Below are 22,448 nucleotides of genomic sequence, written 5' to 3'. Positions count from 1 at the left end.
AGATAAGGTAACTAATATGTTTATATTATTATTAACTTTATTTATTTTCTTTGTAAAATTATTTTTGTTTATTATAAGCATTTTAAAGATTATTGACTTTTTTGCATATAGGTACATAAGACAGGATACCTAAAACTGTGCGCCTGTAAACGTGAAGGTTATGGGTTCATTTCCCACACGAAAGAGCAATATTTATTATTTTTACAAAATACAAAAGAAATTCTCTGTATGTATAATTTTACTATAAATAATTACCTGAAACAAAAAAGGAATTGTAAACTAACTATGTAGCTGGATTGGCGCAAGAAAGCCTTGATCTTGAGATACTCCATTCTCTATTTTCCGCTCAATTTTGACAGTGAGTTCGTTACATTGATTGGTGAAAGTCAACGCCACGTTTTGTCTACCAGGCCGGGGAAATGATAATAATTTAAATACAATTAATCCCCTGAGTGGGGATCAAACCCACTACCGTCACGCTTCAAGTTATATGTTGTGCCACTAAGCCACGATGGCATCGTTAACTGCGCCTATTATATAAAAAAATATTCAACATTAAAAACAAACATAATATATAATTGACTATTAATTAAGAATAATAAAATTTTATTTCATAAGAAATTTCCATATTAAGGAAGTTGCAAGGATTTTTGTATATGAACCTTGGACCACTTATTGTTTGTTATTATTGAGCGAGAGGTCACAAGTCGGATTCATTGATGTCACAAAAAAACAAATCTGTTTTTTCAAATCTATGTAATTTTTATATCAATATTATCTATATTTTATTAGAAATATCAATTTTAAAGTACACTCTCTTATGTATGTATAATATACTGTATTTTTATATCTTATAAAGAAGAAAGCGGTACCTTAGGATGAGTGAAAATAATTTAAATAATTTTCAGCTTCGTGTACATTTTGATAACATTGTAATATTTTATTCTAGTTAAATTAATTTTTGTTTTGTTTGCCTCGTTTTATTGGTTTTCTTTTATATATCTACATCGGGAAGTTTATTAACGTGATAACCTAACCTTTAGATATTACATAATTAGTCTTTTATCTACTAAATACAGTACCGTAAAAAAATATAAATATAAAAAAACTAAACGGTTTTACAGAATAAATTCAAACAATAGAGCGTTATTACCTATCTAATTAAATACATTAGATACTATAACCGTTTTTTGTAGATCTTATATACTATTTGCGCAACACGCAATGCATTCAGAATTCGCCAGAAAGTGGGAAATGGAAGTTCCCAGGTTCCCTTTGCCTACCCTGCTATAGGCTGTTTCCCTTAATTAAGTCTGTATAATTGAAGCTGGTTTTGTATTACAAGTTAACATAAAATAATCCGTCGATTATATAATATTATAATTAGAGGCCAGTATAGGAGGCCACAGGGTCAAAGTCAAATAATTCTATTCAAAATAAGAAGTTTCATGGTTAATTTTTTGAACGTCAAATAATCTACAACCAGTTCAGTAAAGTTAATGCGTCAGACCTGAGAAGAACCGGCGCAAGAAACTCAGCGGGACTTTTAAAAAAAAAAAAAAAGACCCAATTATACACAGTTTAACATTTCTGACAATGATTCTTTGAAGCACTTCCTTCCCAAGGCGTGTTATAATTTATAAAATCATTAATTTGGTAATTGTGATATAGAACATTCTCTGACGTTTCCTGGGGACCTATGGTAAAAGCGTACACATTGTCCCATAAAAGAATTACGGACTCGCTGTAATCGGGTTACAGGTGCGACAAGTTTACTCCTATTTCTATTGATTTTACATACATTACCAATTCTAGCTAAATCATTAATATTATTGTTAACGAACATAACATTTTCGAAAATATATTGAGTCAAGTATGTGAGTTGTCAAGTATGTAACCGTCAACGCAATTTGATTCCCAGTCTAATTCTATTTGAGTTTCTTCGCTCTGGTGTTAAGTTCCGCGACTCAACACGCATTGCGTCCAGAAATCTGAAGAAAGTGAGGTCCGGAATATCTTAACATTAAACTCCCTCTGCCTACTCTGCACTTGCGGGATAAAGCGTGAAGCTGAAAAAATTTCGGTTAAATTTTGAAGATGTGAACAACAACTTCCATTTGCACTTATTAAGAAAACGTACAAAAATTTTAACGTAGCGGGATTGGAACCCGCGCCTCTTTGGAAACTGTCCATGCGCTCTGACCAACTGAGCCATACGTTCTTATAGAGCTACGTAGAAATTCTTATATACTTGTTACAACTTATTTATGTCGTTACTATCTCTCTAGAGAGAATTTTACAAATTTCTGCTACCCAAAGATAATGATATTTTATTGCAAACGTTATGTCACTAGCATCATTGTTTCTTTCGGGACTTTACAAATAAGAGTTAGTACATGAAAGTCGTCTGACAAAGGCATGGACGTAGAAAGAGGGGGAGCCATTTGGGATGTGCCCACCCCATAAAATATCTCTAGATACGCTCATACGCCCATGGGCAAGGGTCACAAAGATTACAAATCCAAGTAGTTGTTATTTTAAAGACACCCCGTTCCCCTCTGTCCATTATGTTTTCGAGACTTTACGTATTGAGTGATTGAACTCAACGCCGCGCTTTGCCAGTTACCAGAGGGAGAATATTTTCTCGCTGTAATTCATTTCCCCGAGTAGGAATCGAACTCGAACTTGTTGCGTTTACAGTTACTCACACGACCGGCGCCTAGCTTCAACTTAAGTTCAACTTTAATAATGAATTTGAAGGCCTAAGTTCAATTCCAAGCTAATACTTCAAAAAACCAAATATACATATATATGTAAAGGATAAAAGATAAATAAAATAAATATTTTATATAGTGTCGATCGTGCGTGGCCTTGTCTCGAAACTTCTGAATACGCAATATGTATGCAATGACAGATCTAGCTTGTACGAGTCAACTTTCCTGCTTTATAGTAGGATAGTCTTGCCTTCTTGGAATTTGCGATTTATTTTTGTATTTATACTTATATTATAAATTCGAAAGTAATTCTGTCTGTCCGTCTGTCTGTCTGTACCGCCATCGCGGCCACGCCGCTGATCAGATTGTAATAAAATGTTATATAGGAATACTTGAGGGTCTTGGGATGAACATAGGCTACTTATTTTCTTATATTTGTAATATTCTCGATATATACTAATAAATTAAAATATTTTTTCCATTTAATATGCAATTTATGGTGTGACATGTTACTTGTGATTGTCATACATTTTGGATCTACTGCGATAAAGAGGCACGAGCGGTGCAAGTGCTCGGGTTGTGACCTATCAGTAATGGGTATTCATTTCTACTTGTAATTAATTAACGCATTGTTACTTGTAATTAATCTACATAAGTGTAACTCCTTCTTTGTATTATGCAAACGAGGCCAGCCGTGGCGCAGGGGCACTGTACACACGAGGAAACGAAACTTTTTTTTTTTAACTCTTCGCTCCTGGACCCAGCCAAAGCGTGGCGTTGAGCACCCCCACTCAACGCACAATGCCTCCAGAATTTGCGGAAAGTGGGGGGCGAGCGTCTTAATACAAGCCTCCCTCTGCCCTGTCTCTGGAGTAACCTCCAGAGGCAGCGGAACTAAATTCACTCTGTGTACATACAGAGAGAATCAACAATACAAAAATATTTTTTTTGAAACCAATTCCTGATATTAGCGCGTTCAACCAAAAGCTCTTCTTGTTTTAACAATAGTAATAATAATTAATATTTTTTTTTATATAATAACTTATATTTAAAAATATAAAATTTTTTCTATGTATAATAAAAGTATATCATGAATTAATTAAATTTTTATATTAATTAATTGATACCATTTATATGTACATTTTAATTATGAGTTTACTTTGTAATATAATGTAAATCGGATAATTGTAATAAAATATTTTATATAGGTACGTTATAAAATATTTATTTTGAAGGCCATCAGATATGAGTCGTATTAAAAAACCTGTATTTTTATATGTTCACAATATCTGCGCACTATTTTAGAATAATTAGGGAAAAGTACTACGTTTTCATTTTTTCTCTCTGCAATTATTATTATCTTGACTTAATAATTAGGTATTTTACAAAATAAATATTAGCGTATGTAAAATATAGATTCTATACTAGACTAGAAATATAGATGGCGGAACGACGTTTGACTGTAAACAGCAGTAGTTGTAGGTTCCACCCCAGAATAGTGGAAGGCAACCCACAGAATTGTTACTAACCAAAAGAAGCCCTTAGAAATAAAATAAAAAACAGATTAACATATAGATTAAAAGCTTAATTACAGTCAAAAAGAATATATCTCGAGATACGTCCATCCCGGAAAAATAAGCTATTCTCTTTAAACACGGCGTTGAGTTCCACCACCCAGCACGCAAAGTGTAGACGAGAAGTGTCTTATTTAGCGTATTTCAAGCACCCAGTAGGCACCCAGGTTCCCTCTGCCTACACTACTATGTACAAGATACAGCGTACAACTAAAAATATGAACATTAAGAGCACATTTACTTAAATATCTATAATACACAAAATTATTATTTTTCTTTTTTAGATAAGTATTTACTTGGGTACTTTTGTAGCCCATTCAACATTAAGGTTAACATTTTTTATGTTAATATTATATTGTTTTCATATAATATGTAAATAATATGTTAAATATGTATAATTCAACAGTGATTTGTAGGATTTTGTCTTCAAAATCCTGCGTAAATACGATTCGTGAGGTGTTCGTTATATTATAAAATTTATATAGGTAGAGTAGCGACCGCGGCTTCGCCTGCTTGAACTAGTCAATTATTTGTTTTAATTACTTTAGCGTACTAATAATATCATTATTTTAAAGACAATATTGTATTAATGTGCGGATATTGTCTTATTATATAAAATTATTATATTGAATTCAATAGAATCTATAAAAAAAATATTTATTCATTATTTTCTAGCAATCGTATATAATTATAATGAATACAACTTTTTTATTTATGAACCAATTCAAATAAAACAATCAAAATGTAAAGGGAAGCTCCCTACACTACAACAGTGAAATCGGTTAAGCCGTTTCTGAGATTAGCGTGCACAAATCATCTTCTCACATATCTTCCACGCACAAACAGCTATCCTTTATAATTTTATTATTTGTATAAATTTACATACTTATGTTATTTATAATTAAGTTACCTCCGCGAAAACGCGTGACGCACATAACTTTTAAACTACGCAAATAATTTTATTGATTTTTTTCTGGTTCACGCCTTATTCCGCATGAAGCAAGTGGCCAGCAAGTGTTAAGACACTCCGCCCCCCTAACCGCCAAATTCGAGGATTGGTTGAATTAAATATGTCATTTCCTCGAGTGGGAATCGAACCAGTTGCGTTTACAGGCACACCCCGCGAGCTGTGCCACGACCGGCTGGTCAATTCGACTCAATTCTCTAATGTACCTACAAAGTGAATTACAAGGAAAGTTTGGCTGCTTCACGCTCCTTGCGCATAGCACTTTAGGCAGAGGGAATCTTGTGTTAAAACACTCCGTTTATTATTTTCTAATCAATTTTGGCGTTCTCAAAGCTCAAACGAGATTTCCCCTGCCTACTTAATTTATAATACTTCATTTATAAAAACAGAACTAAAATTTTGGCAAATAATAACAATCAAAATTAACTCAAAAATAATATTCAAGGCCTTCGTGACGGAGTGGCGTGTAACTCTAAACGTGACGTTTGTTGGTTCAATTCTCACTGGGAGGAATGAATAATATTTTCATTTCTTCGGAAGGTGGTAAACGGAGTGTCTCGACACTAAGTGAAGATACTACTGTGAAGTTGAAAAAAAAAACAACATTTAAATAGTTGCTTAGTCAAAAAATGGTAAAGTACAAACTTGTAGTATTACTCAATTTGCACTTAAATAAATACAAATGTACGAACAACCGTAGAAAATTCCTCGCAATTTCTTGTATCTCTGAATGCGTCTTAACTCTTAAGTAGAGTACTATATCGAAGTCAAGGGCAGCGCTGATGTCGCCACTCTCGGCGTCCTTCCTTGTACGGAGATCGTCATTTATTTGAAAACAAAATTGTCTTGTTATTTTTATTGTTTTTTAGCTTCACACTGTATCCCGCTTTTAGAAACTTAACTAACACTAACATTGTGTTACGACACTCCGTTCGCCACATTCTACTCAATTATCGAGACATTGCGTGTTGAGTAACGGAACCCAACATTGTTACCAGATCGAGAAAATTAAAATTCTCCACTCTCCGAGTGGGGCTCAGCCCCACAAAGTTGTTCACTCTGGGGAATGCAATATTTAATATAATCCAGTAATGAAGCACAGCGCGGCGTTGAGTTCCGCCAGTCAACACGCAATACCTCCAGAAAGTGGTTGCAAATGCGGAACGGAAATGTCTTAAAGAATACGGATTGTCTTAACACTAGGCTAAATGTGATGTGAGTGGGGTTCGAACCCATAACCTGTTCCATCACCACTTTAGACGCACTACGACTAGTCTCATTAACCATTTATTAACATTAAGTGTAACAAATGAAAACGTAAAAAATAATATACAAACACAGTTAGCTAGTTAGGTTAGGTTACTTGAAGTAACGTCACAAACGACTATTTATATGGTTATTGACCGCGACCTTAAACTAAGTGAACCTGCGTACAAATGAAGTTTTATATTCATTTTATATCTTTACTAGCGGACGCGCGCAGCTTTGCTTGCGTATTTAAGGGTGAATTCTAATAACCCATGATACATTTGTTCAATGAAATATTTTTAAGAGTCTAAATTTCACATTTTATAAAAATCGGTGGCGATTTAAAGATTTTTCCATACAAACTTTCAACCCCTTATTTGCACCCTTAGGGGGTGAATTCTAGAAAACCATGAAACATATGTTTAATTAAATATTTTGAAGAGTCTAAATATCAAATTTTATAAAAACCGGTGGCGATTTAAGAATTTTCCCATACAAACTTTCAACCCCTTTTTTACACCCTTAGGGGGTGAAATCTAGAAAACCATGAAACATGTGTTTAATTATATACGTTTAAGAGTCTGAATTTCAAATTTTATAATAATTGGTGACGATTTAAAAAAAACCTATACAAACTTTCAACCCCTTTTTTGCACCCTTAGAGGGAGAATTCTAGAAAACTATGAAATACGTGTTCAATTGAATACTTTTAAAAATCTAAATTTCAAATTTTATAAAAATCGGGGCCGATTTAAATTTTTTTCCATACAAACTTTGAACCCCTATTTCACCCCTTTAGGGTTAAAATTTTTTAAAATCCCTTCTTAGTGGATGTCCAGATTACGAAAGTAAACTTTTGTTCAAATTTAACGTTTCTACTACCAGTGGTTAGGTCTGTGCGTGCGTCTTACCTCAGTCAGTGAGGACAAGTCCTTTTATATATATAGATTATAAAATCGAAATAGCTACGCTCATTCTTTCAGTTGGTTCGAAAATGTTACTAATAGAAACTACATCTACATCTATATATAATCTTTACAACATTTACTGAATTGTCTGTCTTCAGCATCACGCTGGTTACCTCGTTCTGAAGGATAGTCAGAGGGCGCCTATTGTTTAGACTTCCGCTTCCCACTTTTCGGAACCTGTGGTGTTTCACCTGTGGAACTTAATGCCGCAAATGTCGGTCTATAATTTCCATATATAATGCATTCTCCCGAGTAGAAATCCATCGTGTTTAGCCAGATGCTGCCACATGTTGACTCCTAATAAATATGTTTATATGACTCTATGATTTCTTAAGATAATATATCTTATTTAACTATTACAGGCACCACTACCCCCACCACGATGGAGTGGAATATTCGACGCTATCAACGAAAATGCGCGATGTCCGCAAAAGATGATCGGATCAATTGTTATGGGAGATGAAGACTGCCTGAAACTACACGTTTATACTCCAGCCAGAATCATAGAGGAACCTCTCCCAGTCATGGTCTTCATACATGGTGGATGTTTCTTAGAAGGCACAGGCTCCTCATTTTTGTATGGCCCTGCATTTATTGTACAGGAAGATGTCATATTCGTTGGAATTAACTATAGGTTAAATGTGGAAGGATTTCTATGCTTGGGTATTAAAGAAGCGCCAGGAAACGCTGGACTTAAAGATCAAATAGCTGCACTAACCTGGGTAAGAGATAACATTGCTGCGTTTGGCGGAAATCCCAATAATATCACGTTATTTGGTGAAAGTGCTGGTGCTGTATCAATATCATATCTTATTTTATCTCCGGCCGCGAGTGGACTCTTTCACAGGGCCATTTTGCAAAGTGGCGCCACCATTGCGCCGTGGGCGATACAACATGATCCAATCAAGACAGCCAGTGACTTAGCTGTGGAATTCGGCTACTATGGCCACGACCCACATAAAATTTACAAAGTTCTCTCGGAAAAATCTGTTCACGATATAATATTAGCCATAAAACATACAAAATACAGACAATTTACGACGGCGCAGCCCTTATTTGCGCCATGTGTAGAAAAGCATCTTCCTGGAATAGAACCTATAGTAACACAATATCCAATGGATATCATAAGGTCTGGAAACTATACAAAAATTCCAATTATCATCGGTTATAATAACAATGAAGGAATATATTTCGCGGGAAAGTCTCACGGGAGAAGCATAAAGGAAGTTGAAACCGAAGTGGAACCGCGTTACTTATTTCAAAACGACTTACAATTTCCTTCCAAAGAAACGGAAAACGCTACAATGTCCACAGTTATGAAACGATACTTCTCAAGGGAGCAGGACGATAGTATAATGAACTTGGTGGACCTGTACTCTGACCTTCACATTAAGTATCCCACAGCGGTGGAATCGAACCTGTATACGATGACTTCGAGCCAACCAACTTACTTCTATCTCTTTAAGTATGCTGGATATATAAATATGCCAAAGATAATATCTGGTCATATATTCAAGCCTGGTGCCTCTCACGGGGATGAATTGATGTACCTCTTCAAGCCACATTCGTTTCCTCTACCGACTAGATATTTCGAATTGAATATGATAAAGCGTATGGTTCTGCTATGGACGAACTTCGCTAAGTACAGGTAATTTTTATTCTACTTTAAATTGTTGAGATTCAGCGTGAAGCTGAAAAAAAAGTTGTATATATTATTTTGTATTGGCGTTTTCTGTGATATACCTAGCCATAAACTCACAAGTTATAGTTACTAGTAAGACTCACAAGTAAGAGTTACAACTCGATCTCACAAAGAGTTCTTGAGAAAAGGAGTCTTGACAGATAGACAGACAAATAAATGGAATATTTTATCACTATTCTCACTCACCCTCTTGCATAATACATGACATATTTTGTACAATCACGATGTATGGGGGGCAGCGACCGCAATCCATGATTTTGTATACAAATGAACTCACTACGTCCGGATTAACGGCGGCGTAAATAAAGTCAATATTATAACGTACGTGAGGTGAATACTGATTGACAGACTATTTTTTTTTGCTATGTTTACTTTTAGATAGCCTTTTAATTTGTTCGTTTATAAAGAAACTAGTGATTCGAACGCGGGTTTGCTCGCTTAAACTTGTTTTTATATTATAAGATAATATATTTTAAAAAAAAGTATCCTATATCATTTCTATTACGTCTAAGAGTTAAGTAGTTCTGGCGTAAAAGCATAACAAATAAACTTACATTCACAATTTTAACACACATTAATATAATTTTACCTTGTACGAGTGTACCTACGAGTATAAGTACGCCATAACTAAATATAGAAAATGTAGAAATACTTTTATATAATATTTTATTTAATAATAGCAAAATAGCCTCACGCTTTTTCCCGCACAGCGGGGAATAGAATGCATTCACCATTACAACCTAAGAGTTGTGACACTCCGTCCCCAAATTTCCATGCAAATTTGGAGAGATTGCGTGCTAAGTGGCAGAACTGGATATTGAGTTTTAATTTGCGAGAGCGAGGAAATCAAGATAAATCGTTACCCCGAATGTAACTGAACCGACAACCAACGTGCTTGCAGTGTAATGCTATCCCTACTGCGCCATGACTTTGAAGGCCTCCCTTTTAGACCATTATAGGGAAATAATCATAAAAGTATGTGAATATATGAAAATAATTATAATACCTTTTTAATTCCAGTGACCCAACGCCAACTACGAACAGCCTAATACCAATAAAATGGAGACCGAGTCGATCATCGAACCCCATAGCTCTCGTTATAGACAGGCGTCTCACAACTGCGCCCATGTGGGACACATCTACTATACAATTCTGGAATTCCACATATAAAAAGTACAGAAGGAAAGACTACGGTTTCTTTGGTTTTACTAATGATACCTGTAGAAGAACACGATTTTAAATTAATTAATAATGTTAAAGTTTGGATGGATGTTTGTTCCACTTTAACACAAAAACTACTGAACGGATTTAGATGAAACTTTACAGTAATATAGCTTATCCATCAAAACAACAAATATGCTGCAAATTTATGTAAAGATTTTGTATAATTTGGCTATAATATAACAATAAATTTAAGCGGGCGAAACCGTATTTCGGTAACTAGTGTAGCTAAATGGGGTAGCACGTTTAAGTCTCGCGTGAGGTCATTTTGTGTACTTACTAATTAGTGGAATGTTTCTTAGTCTAAGTCAATGTGCAATAACAAAAGGTGATATAAAGTATTTGTTCGTATAGTTTTAATTTATTAATTAAATTATTGTTCTATTAAATATTTTTTATTTACTTTGTATGTAAACTTGCGGACGCGCGCAGCTTCGCTTGCGTATTTAAGGGTGAATTGTAATAACCCATGAAACATATGTTCAATGAAATATTTTTAAGAGTCTAAATTTCTAATTTTATAAAAATCGGTGGCGATTTAAAGATTTTTCCATACAAACTTTCAACCCCTTATTTGCACCCTTAGGGGGAGAATTCTAGAAAACGATGAAACACGTGTTCAATTAAATACTTTTAAAAATCTAAATTTCAAATTTTATAATAATCGGTGCCGATTTAAATTTTTTTCCATACAAACTTTGAACCCCTATTTCACCCCTTTAGGGTTAAAATTTTTAAAAATCCCTTCTTAGTGGATGTCCAGATTACGAAAGTAAACTTTTGTCCAAATTCCACGTTTCTACCATCAGCGGTTACGGCTGTGCGTGCGTCTTACCTCAGTCAGTGAGGACAAGTCCTTTTATATATATAGATAACACTAGTGGGCCCGGACGCGGCTACGCCCGCGAAAATATGAGCCTAAATAATTAAAATAAGTCAAAAAATTATAATAAGTGGAGATTTATTATTAGAAAAAATATCTGAGTAACCGAAATGAACAAACAAAAGAAGTAAAAGTTACTAAAGTAAATTCTAAATATTAACAAAAGTACCTAAAGTTTGCCGTGCGCGCGTACCTACTAAACATTTTTCTATATTAAATAATTAATAATTTTTGCGAACAATATTAAATAAAACCCAAATGATTAACATTACGATATTTTAAGTGTATAACATCGGTATGGATAACCGAACTGAGATAAATTAATTATAAGCAGTAAATAATTACATAAAAAATAATAGTAATTCGAAGATATATAAAAATTTACAAAATCATCAAAGTCTGCCCGTTCGCGTGGGTCATACTATACCACTCGTAGGCTAGGTCATTTGGAATCAGTGACATCTAAATTATTTATTAGAATGTTATACAGTAAACTATAATTTCTATCTAGATGAAATGCTAAAAGTGACCATTATATTTATTATCATAAGGATGAATATCAAATTATAGAAATCATCTAATTTTTGTTAATGTATACAAATCTATATCGGCGCGCGCCATGTATGCATTAAGCAAACTCACTTTGGGTACCGTTTTCTTACGAAAACAACAAACTTTGCAAGCCGTTGCTTAGCAACGCGTAGCGACTATTGTTATTAACATGGCGGAATAAATTGCTTGTCAAATTAATTATTTTAATATTTTGGTATATATCGAAAATATTACAAATATGAGAAAAAAAAGGTATCCTATGTTCATTCCGAGACCCTCAAGTATCTCTATATGTGTATTTTATCACAATTAAATTAGCGGTTTGACCCTGATTGCGTAAAGACAGACAGACAGACAGACAGACAGAGTTACTTTCGAATTTATAATATAGGTATGGATATGGATAATATAAGGTATTATCATTTCCTATTTTACTAAAAAATGTATTAATTAAATATCTTAATAATATTTATTTAAACTTTGTATGATAGGTAGAGATTAGAAAAATAACTAAATTTATTTAAATTAAATGTATATTATAGACAATGTGACGACGATTCTCCAGATTTCGCTTAAATTCGAGACAGCCTCATGAGTGACGAAATTTAACGCCGCAATGTCTTAGCAAAGCGTATATATATAAATATTAATATTTAATTTTCTATATTCATATTAAATTAAAAATAAATATTTAAATTTTATTAATACAAAATAGATAACAAAACTGTACCTTCCTTAATTCTCACTAGTTCTTGAGATATATCAAACAATCGTACGAAATATAAACTTTTTCAAATATCAATATAAATTTCTAAAATGTAAAATTGGCCGAACAAAATCTAGAATAAACAGGATGCGAAAAGAAAAAAGGCACAAAGTAACAAGTTGGCAAGAACTGGCTGACGGCTGTTTGTCTGTCAACTGCTATAGCAAAAACTTGGTCGCCTCGGGCGTTCAACGCTGAAGTAAAGTAGCGAGTGAAAAAGAAAAACCGAAGGAACCCCTGAGAGCTGTGGAAACTACCGATATCTAATCAACTTTCGTTTAAAATTATTATTATGGAAGTCATTTAAGTTAACTTTTTATTCAGTTGTTCAATTATTTAAGAACAATTGAAGGTTTTTTTACTAAAAGTTTAATTCCCACTCACATTGTAAAAGCTTGAATAGCGAAAATCTACACTTTTTTGGCGTTACCAGGGAAAGAGAAGAGAAATTGAAAATAATTCATTTCACCGAATGAGAATCGAACCATCAACCGTCGCGTTTTCAGTTAAATACTGTATAACAACAGGTATTAGGTACCGACTGTTGAATAAACACGAAACGAATACAAATTCAGCAGTTCTAGACAGTCTGTTAAGTTGTCAGCGCGTGGAACTGCTATTAACTGACAAGTTGCCAGTCGTCACTTTGACTACAGCCACATTTATACCTACATAGGCGGAGGTGGAGGTCTATTACTGTTTAAATTTCATTTAGTATTTTTTTTTCAGTTTCAGTAGGCTCAGAGAGCCAGGGTCCATCGAATATTAGTATTTGTTGAAATTAAGTTTTATTCATTTCTTTTAGCGTCATTGTGCGGGTTACACTCTCAGCAAGGTAAGCAGAGTTATGTTAAGACATTCCGTTTACCATTTTTCGCCGAATTCTGGAGGCATTGCGTGTTGAGTGGCGGAACTCAACGCCGCGTTTGGCCTTCTACACCGGAGCGAAGAAATGAAAATATTAAATTGCACCACTACTGGCCTCGACAATACTATATATTTCATAAAATAATACACACAAAGTATCGCCAAGGAAAGCAATTCGTTATAAAATTCAATTAAGTAGTACAGCGCAGGCCCCGCTCCAGGCCCCGGGTCCAGGAGGAGGGTCCAGGAGGCGGCCGGTAGACGCGCTTAATCCGGTTAATAAAGAAAAATATCCGGGAACCGGCGGGCTAATTGTTATAAACTGGGAGAACATGCAAATTGGACTGCCGCGTCCTTTTAATTCTAGGGTTGGTCTAGAGATTGCGGAATTGTTGTTTTTTTGCTTCACGCGCAGGGTAGGAAAAAGTGTTAAGGGCCTACGTTTCTCTCGCAACTAGTGAAGAACTGTATACCACGCTTTATCATGTTAGGGAAACCAAATCCAAAGGGCGAGAATAGTAAGTTATTCTCTAATGAAAGCACCCTTTACAGTCAATTGTGAATCAGCCTCAATTGTGAATGATAAACATGTACATTTATTCAAAGAAATATCTCTGTCAAAGAATATTAAATGGATGTTTCTTTATTTAATATGAGAAATAAAATCATTTGATTATTTGAATTTGCAGATGCAGAAATCACTAACACTACATTATTGTATTTATTTTATTTTTGCTTTTGATGTGTCCCGCATAATCTATCTATCATACTATAGGAGCTACTCGTTACATTAGATACCGGCGAAACTTAACGCTGCGCATATTTTATTACCAGAGCGAGGAAAAGGAAGTAATTCATGTTCCGAAATGGGAATCGCACCCGCAATCGTCGCGTCTACAATCAGATGCTGTCCTACTACTCCACTACGGCCGCTATTTACAATCCATTGTAGACTAAAAATTTAAAAATATAAAAAAATCCCAAAATTGAGATAACGTTTACAGCTTAGAACTAACTACAGTAAAATGTACAAAGTAAGCGCGATCGCAGCTCTGGGTGTGATAAATCGCGTTTAGTTCTTTACAACTACCTACCGCTGAAGTATTTCTATCTTCATAAAAATAACCGAGTAACGACCATAAAGCGTCTATTCTATATTAGTGGCTTCTATTCTATAGAAGTGTCTAGTTCAATGACTGCTTTATTGTGCAATAGAATGAGAAATTTGTGTGTCACTAGCATTTACACGTGGCTTCGTTCGCGTGGTCAAATGGAAATAACTAAGAGCTCAGGCACAAGCGAGTGACTGTAACGCGAAGGGCGGAGTGGGCGGCGGAAATTTGTGAAAATCTCCCTACAGAGATGCTAACAACTATAAGTTGTAACAAGCATATAAGAATTTCGACGTAGTTCGATGAGAACGTGCCATCTTTATCTTTTACTTGTAATAAATCGAAAAGAAAAATAGAACATTAATATGTTAAGGCCAGTCGTGGCGCAAGGCCTCGCGACTGTAAACGCGACAGGTTGTGGATTCGATTCCCAGGTTCCCTATGCTTACCTACCTATGTGCAGGATACAGATATACAAAAAAATGTAATATATCGTATATGAACACACACAAAAGCAAGGCACGGCTTACTGACTGCTCGTCTTTTTACAGATATCACCTGTCTACCTAAATAAACGCCACCTTTATAAATAATCAAAGTAACACAAAATATATTAACAATAACATTCCTTTGATAAGGATTTGAACCGACAACCCCTGAGTTATTTAGAACAACTGTGCCACGGCAGCATTAATACTTATATTTCTCTTACAAATAACCACTTGCGTAAAATATCGCTTGACTTTCTGTTTATGCAACTCCTTTAAAGTACACAGTCAGTGTGCTTAGACCAAGACCGCCTGCCTCACATACATCCAAATACTATTAAATAGATATAGATGTTTATAGTGCCCTAAAGAATGATAGTGTCAGTGTTAGTGCTTAGTGAGATAGTGTTAGTGATACGAATGCGCCACACACTTGGTTTTGTTCAAATCATTTTCAAAATAGAACGTAAAGCAGAAATATATAAATTAAATTAATCGTTTAAATTCATTCATGTCAGCTCGACTGCTTCATAGTAGAAATAGAAATTAAATTTACTTTGAATTAACTTTTTAAACGTTATCAATGGGACGTGAGTTCAAAATTGAATCAGTCAATTCAGTTACATTAAAATGAAGGAATAGTAAGATATAGGTAATCTTAGCAAAAATTAACCAAAAATCCATCAAAAATGAAGAATTTAAGTTATGCTATATTTGTTTTTACAACATATTTAATTGTACAGCCGTCGAGCGGCATACTGACGCCGTTAGTGTATATAAGTCAAGGAAAACTGCGTGGTCTACGAGGGCTCAGTTATAACAGGTATTTGAGCATACCTTATGCTACCAGTGAGAGATTCCAGGTTAGTATAGTACTTGATATAGAACATCTACAGTGATATAATGGTAGAGAAAAAAGTACTCGTTTTCGTTTACGTTTGTGTATAGTAATCTTTTCTCGGTTGAAAGATTAAATAATAAAAGTTTAGAAAAACACATGTTTATATACTTTCCACCAACATGAAAAACGGTACAATAGTCACAGTTGTATGTTGATGATATAATGATAACTACCCAAATCTCAGTCGGATTTGAATCCACAAAAACATCCACTACTAAGACAGATGGTTACTGCGCCGCAAGTCCTAATCTACAATTCCTCCTCTCTCGTCCTCTTTCTATAATTATTTAGCAATAATAAATCTTAAGTGTATACAGTTAAATAAATATTAGCAAACCCATGTGACTTGCGACACGGTAGTTTTTACACTGTTGCTTAACAAACTGATGCTAATATTTCATATCTCTCCATAGAAATACATATTAATATGAATAACATAATATTGGCCGGTCTTTCTTAACTTACTGTAGATTTATTAAAATTATGTAAAATATCGATAGTTGCCAATAATGTTGAAATTAAACATTATTTCTTATAAATCTCCGTATCTCTAAAATAAAAGTAAGCGGTGAGAGGTAGGGGGACTCGATTGACCTTCGAAAACACTATATCGATGAGAAGGAAAAGCTGCCAATCTCCCATCTTTTCTATTTTTGTACTACAATCTATTTCTTCTCTAATAAAAACTAAAATTAAATTAATTAAACTTTAACTATTTCTTTTCACCCAATTCTAATTATTTCAGTTTCCAAAAGAACCTGCGAAATGGCAAAGCGTCTTTCATGCTATAAACCCATTCGTGAGATGTCCACAACTGATATCGTTCCTCACAACAGGAGCTGAAGACTGCCTTTACCTAGACGTATACACTCCGGAGAAAACCACAAAAGATGATAAGCTTCCAGTTATGGTGTTTTTTCATGGCGGAGCCTATTTCAAAGGAAGTAAAGAACTTTACGACCCTCAATATTTAGTAGCAAAAGGCACTGTTGTTGTAATTATCAATTACAGACTGGGCGTACTAGGTTTTTTGTGCTTAAATGGTATTTCAAACCTAGGATTAAGAGATCAGGTGGCAGCCCTACAGTGGATAAAGAAAAACATAGGTTCGTTCGGTGGAAATCCTGACAACGTAACACTTTGTGGACAAAGTGCAGGTGCCAGTTCCGCAGCACTCCATTTTCTATCAGAAAAGAGTAAAGATTTATTTCACAAGGCAATTCTGATGAGTGGCACGGCGTTGTCCACTTGGGCGTTTAATATCGAACCTTTTAAACCTGCATTAGACGACGCGAGGAAAATATCCCCGGCGAGAACTGAACGTGACGTGTTTGATATATTTGTGCAAGCGGCTCTACCGACACTGCTGCACGTCACGTATGACGATTCTGTAAATCCAAGGTACTTCAGATATTCGCCGTGTGTGGACAACAACTTTACTCAGCCATTTTTTCGTGATACACCATATAATATTTTGAAATCGGGGCAATTTAACAAAGTCCCTGTTGTTATAGGTTATACAGATAACGAAGGTGGTTTCTTCTACAGATTGCTAAGTGACAAATCGACCAAAGAATTGAATGACAATTTTAATGATATGCTCCCATGTGTGTTTTCTTGGTGCTCAAATAAAGCAAAACGAGAAATCGGCAAAATAATAAAATCTCATTATTTCGGCAACAGTACAATTGATTATAGGACGTCAGCTAAAAGTTTGACATTTTTTTATTCAGATTGGATCGCGTATGGAAGTATAAACGCTTTTTCCAAAGTAATTACCAAATTTTCTGATAAACCTATATACAATTACCAATTTTCATATGTTGGTAGTCGAAACTTTGGAAAATTGTTATCAGGATTGTATTTCAATGGAACAACCCACGCTGGAGAGCTATTTTACGTCTTCAAGCCTATGGGTATATCTCTACCGTTGACAAGCAATGACAGAAAGATGATTAATAAAATGACAACATTAATTCATAATTTCATATCGAAAGGGTAATTAATCTTTCCTTTTTCTTCTTATGAATAATTATAAATAGAGTTCACGAGGCGAAAGCTGAGCTTTGCATTTGTGTGTGTATCTATAAATAAATAAAAAATTAAACTTTACTTTTAAAAATAAAACTAATTATTAAAGATCAATAAAAAAAAATTAAAACATATCTGACAACATTCTTCTACACTAGATTTTACATCCTCGTAATTTTCATTATCGACTGACAAGTCTTTCGAGTTAATAATGAATCGTTCCGTTATATCATCAAGGACAGCATCCATGATATTTATGTTCTTTCTTAACTGCTTGCTTACATACATTAACCGTACTTGTACAATGGTAGAGCCAATTTTATCTTTCACTTTTAGAAAATCGAATTCACAAATAAAATATTGAAAATTAAGTATGTGACGCTGCTATCATAGCGTATAACTGTTGTAATAAAAGGCAGCTAAACCCGATTTATCGATGCAAGTGACTCACTACTCACACAGCCCAGCTTAAGACCTCGCGGACTGTAATCATGCATAATTTATTTTTATTCTAAAAAAATATTAAATAAAATATAAAATAAAAAAAATATTAACTGCATTAACTAAAAAAATAGCAACTGTTGAGTTTCTTGCCGGCTCTTCTCAGCAGAACTGCCTTCCGAACCGGTGGTAGCTTTTTGTTCATATGTTCATTCGACGATTCAAAAGTGCTTATAATAATTGCCTATTTGAATAAAGAATATTTTGAATTTTGAATTTGAATTTGAATTAAATAAATAATATTAAAAAAATATTTCAGTAGTTTTATGGAGACAAGAATGTAAATATATAAGTTATTAAGATCTAAGTAAAATTAAATACTTTATAAGCCATTATCTCCGTCGAGATAGTCCAAAAAGTTCTAAATTCTAAAGTAATTTAATTTGCAAAGTATCTCAGTCACTACGAGACATTGACACTTGCTCTGAATAGGCACTAGTACATTATATTCAAACACGACCATACATAGTTGTTATTCATATTTTAATTACAGGAACCCCACGCCAAAGAAAAACAACCTGCTACCTCTAAAATGGCCAGCGGCGACGACGAATCAATCAAATATCTTAGTCCTGGACAAACATTTGTATGTAATCGATCATCCTCGCAAGGAGCAACGCGGGGACTTCTTTTTGGAGTTGCTGTGTACTTACGGGAAGAGTGGTTTTGTGCCATGTGACAGTGCTGAAAGGTGTTGATCGTTAAATTATGTTTAAATTAATGTAGATAATGAACAAATTATATGTAAAATATTTAAATGTTTTGTTTTATTTAAATCAATAAAGATAAATTTTGTTATAATTTCAGTGGTTTTTTAGTTTTTCTCTTAAATAAACATACAAATAAACGTACATAACTAATGTTTTAAGTCAGTCAAAAAAGAAAATAACTTAATTTTCGTACAATCAGATAACAATACAAACAAAACGGATACATTATAAGATTGCTTTTATACAAACTATACATAATTTAATATTTTTATCGTGATTCATTTATTTAAATTATGATATCTATCGCGTACGCGCCATTACCTTGTCCCAAATGTCAAATTATAGACTAAATATGGTAATAGTAACTTTATTACATATAAACCTCCACAGATAACGAATCATTGAATAATTATGATAATTGAAAAAAATTGGGGGGAACAGATTCGATAAAATAAAAATGTAAAACGCTAAGATTGGAGCCCGGGGGCGGGGGCGGAGTTCTAGTCATTATTAATAATTTATGCCAGAGAAGTCTCGCCGCCGGCGAAATTACAATTTGTTATCTGTTGCCCCGAGTACGATTTTTCGCTTCCTATCTGTAATCGGTTCACAATTATTTGTATTTATATTGTATGTGGAGGGTAGAGGTAAGGAGCACCATCTCATATGAGTATTTCAGCTAAAAAAGTGTCCACATGTAAACAATAAGTTATAGTTCAAAACTCGAACGAAGTTACGCTTATATTATGAAAAGGATTATATGAACTGAACAATTATAGGAAACGTGAAGTATCTGTAGTGAAAATAGATATTTGAAATTTATTTTCGTATCGAAGCGCCACTTTTTTACCCGTTTTGATGGACACTTTTTCAAACACAGAGACAGTAGGTACTCCTTACCTCTACCCTCTATAATATTAGACTAGGAATCAGAACTTAATCTAATTTTGAAATGATTCCAACATTGGATTTGCGTCAGACTAAACTAAAATACTTATATCCATTTAATTACTCTAGATCTAGAAAAACTCAGTGACATTTACACAGCATTTATGACACCACTAAACGAACAAAATCACAAATGTTAAGACACTCCGTTCACCACCTTCACCGCATAAAATTTAAATTAAACATAACATTTGGACTAAAAAGCACAAAAACTTGAAAATATCTAAAATTCTTTTAGAATAATCCAATAACCATTTCATAGGTTTTGCCATCTCTATTTGAACAGCGCTGTGTCCTGGCAGAGTGCGGGCTGTGGGACGCCAGTATTAAATGATAACATTGAATATTTATCTTTGGACGGCGTGGCTGCTGGAGCCTGGGAGCGATGCAACTGATTGTTGGACTGGAAAGATATCGTACGGTTTTAGATAGACGTGCTGACCGTTTTCAATTTGATGTTCTCAAATCTATTTTCTTGTTACCTATTTTTTAAGCTTTGAATGAATGTCCAAAGCCCAGTATGTGGTCAGCTTCCGCTGTATCCTATATGTAGCGGGGTACAGTAGTTCCGCTGGAGTGTCTTTACACTAGGTTCCCTCTGTCTACCCTGCTACATGCGGGATACAGCACGAAGTTCTTTTAAAAAATATCTTTGTTTACAGGTCAATTAAATAATTTGAAGTAAACGTTTCATAAATATTTCACCGTTTTCCATACAATTCAAAAGTTAAAATTCAGTTGGATTTGAACTCGCTACTTTTAGAATTATTTACCAAAGACTGTCCATCTATCGTCAAAGCTGTCTGTTGTAGTGGAAAGATAACGTGAGCAGGACGAGCCTTTGATGTAGGACATTCTAGTGTTAAAACACTTTTAGGTCTAGATTTTTGAATAAGCATTGTTTCGTGAAAGGGAACGTTGCAGGGTGGCTGGTTCAATTTATGTAGGTATATTATTTTTTAGTACCTACAGATTTTTAAAATTTTATTATTTCAAATATTTTTTTATCAAATTTAGTCCGTAGTCCGTACCGTCCGAGGCCGTAGCGTTGGGGCGCATCGGCACAGCTTCTCAGTGTAAACGCGACAGTTGTAGGTTCCATTCCCGCTCAAAAAAATAAAATATTTTCATTGCCAGAGCGAGGCAATGAAAATATTAGTAAGACGACAAAGCATGGCGTTGAATACCTTCTTTGAATTCGGATGGTACTCGGGAAACGGAATGTCTCGACATTAGGTCCTCTCCGCCTATCCTGACATATACGAAATTAAACGTGAAACAAAAAATACCAAATTAAATGATGATAGTTCATCCCGTTTTCCATATCTCTAAAATAAGAATAGCGTAGAGCATGGGGTGATTTAACTTAGCATTACGCTGTATCCCTTGCAGGGTAGTTAGAGAAAAGGGAGTTAATTTAGATTCTTTTATATAAATATATTTTATTTTATAGGCTGCAGTGGTACAGCATCTGACGGTTAACCCGACTGCGTTGCGTGTTTGATTCCCACTCGGAGGAATGATTTTTTTTTATACTATATTTTTTTTGTATTAATTACATTTATTATTCAAATGTATATAAATGTCGGGATCGAACCCACTACAATCGTCTTTAACTAACTCATTGCGGCACGATGGTCTATACTTGTAGGTATGTACTAATCGTCATTCGCAACTGTTTCCATGGATTTTTAGATATGAAATGAAAAATCTTTTCGTTCCTTTAGAGTTTAGGATATCTAAACTACCTAAATACTAACTTTCTAAATCTAGTAATTTCGTCTGTTTTGTCAGTTTCTGTCAGTCACAAAGTAACGGAAGAATGTATACGTATAAAGTATACGTTACGTATTTACAATGTGGCACATCCCTATTAGGCGGGGACTTGTTCAACTCGTTTGGTCCCGATGTATGAGGCTAATGATGCACCGTGCGCTTGTTACCTTCAGTGGTATTACTTTGCATATTTTAAAATATGCTTCCCTTTGAAATTACTCTTTATGTACTTACTGTTATTATGTTTTATACTTAGTTGGTTGGTTGGTCTAACATTCTACTTTTATAATAATTAAGGAAATAGCGTTCAGTTAGGCTTTTGTGTACTTAACTATTTATTTTGGGCCAGTCGTGGCACAGGGGCACACGCTTGCGACTGTAAACACGACAGTAGTGTGTTCGATTCCCATTCGGAAGGGTAAAATATTTAATATTTTCAATTCCTCGCTCTGGAGTTGAGTTCCGTGACTCAAAATGCAATGCTTCCGGAAAGTGGGGAAAAGAAGAGAAGAATCTTAA

At 34.4% G+C, this 22,448-nt stretch overlaps 1 protein-coding gene across 1 annotated transcript; it reads left to right on the top strand.

Annotated features, from left to right (window-relative positions):
* Positions 1–7,833: 7,833 nt before the first annotated feature.
* Positions 7,834–19,253, top strand: LOC146531826 (uncharacterized). The gene is made up of 5 exons (XM_085197144.1): positions 7,834–9,119; positions 10,194–10,369; positions 15,819–15,925; positions 16,709–17,961; positions 18,989–19,253. The coding sequence occupies exons 1-5, from the start codon at positions 7,906–7,908 to the stop codon at positions 19,191–19,193; spliced, it is 2,955 nt and encodes a 984-aa protein (XP_085053270.1). The 5' UTR covers positions 7,834–7,905; the 3' UTR covers positions 19,194–19,253.
* Positions 19,254–22,448: the final 3,195 nt, after the last annotated feature.

This window comes from Heliconius melpomene, chromosome 14 (genome assembly GCF_056956725.1).
Source record: "Heliconius melpomene rosina isolate 202511_hmr_F chromosome 14, ASM5695672v1, whole genome shotgun sequence".
NCBI classification, from domain to species: domain Eukaryota; kingdom Metazoa; phylum Arthropoda; class Insecta; order Lepidoptera; family Nymphalidae; genus Heliconius; species Heliconius melpomene.
Note: the sequence above shows the minus strand (reverse complement) of the source record. Positions and strands in the feature narration are given on the sequence as shown.

Coding starts and splice junctions, on each gene's coding strand:
- LOC146531826 (XM_085197144.1), top strand. CDS start 7,906: ATGATCGGATCAATTGTTATGGGAGATGAAGACTGCCTGAAACTACAC. Junction 10,370..15,818: donor CAGAAGGAAAGACTACGGTT/TCTTTGGTTTTA, acceptor CGTCGAGCGGCA/TACTGACGCCGTTAGTGTAT. Junction 17,962..18,988: donor CATAATTTCATATCGAAAGG/GTAATTAATCTT, acceptor TTTTAATTACAG/GAACCCCACGCCAAAGAAAA.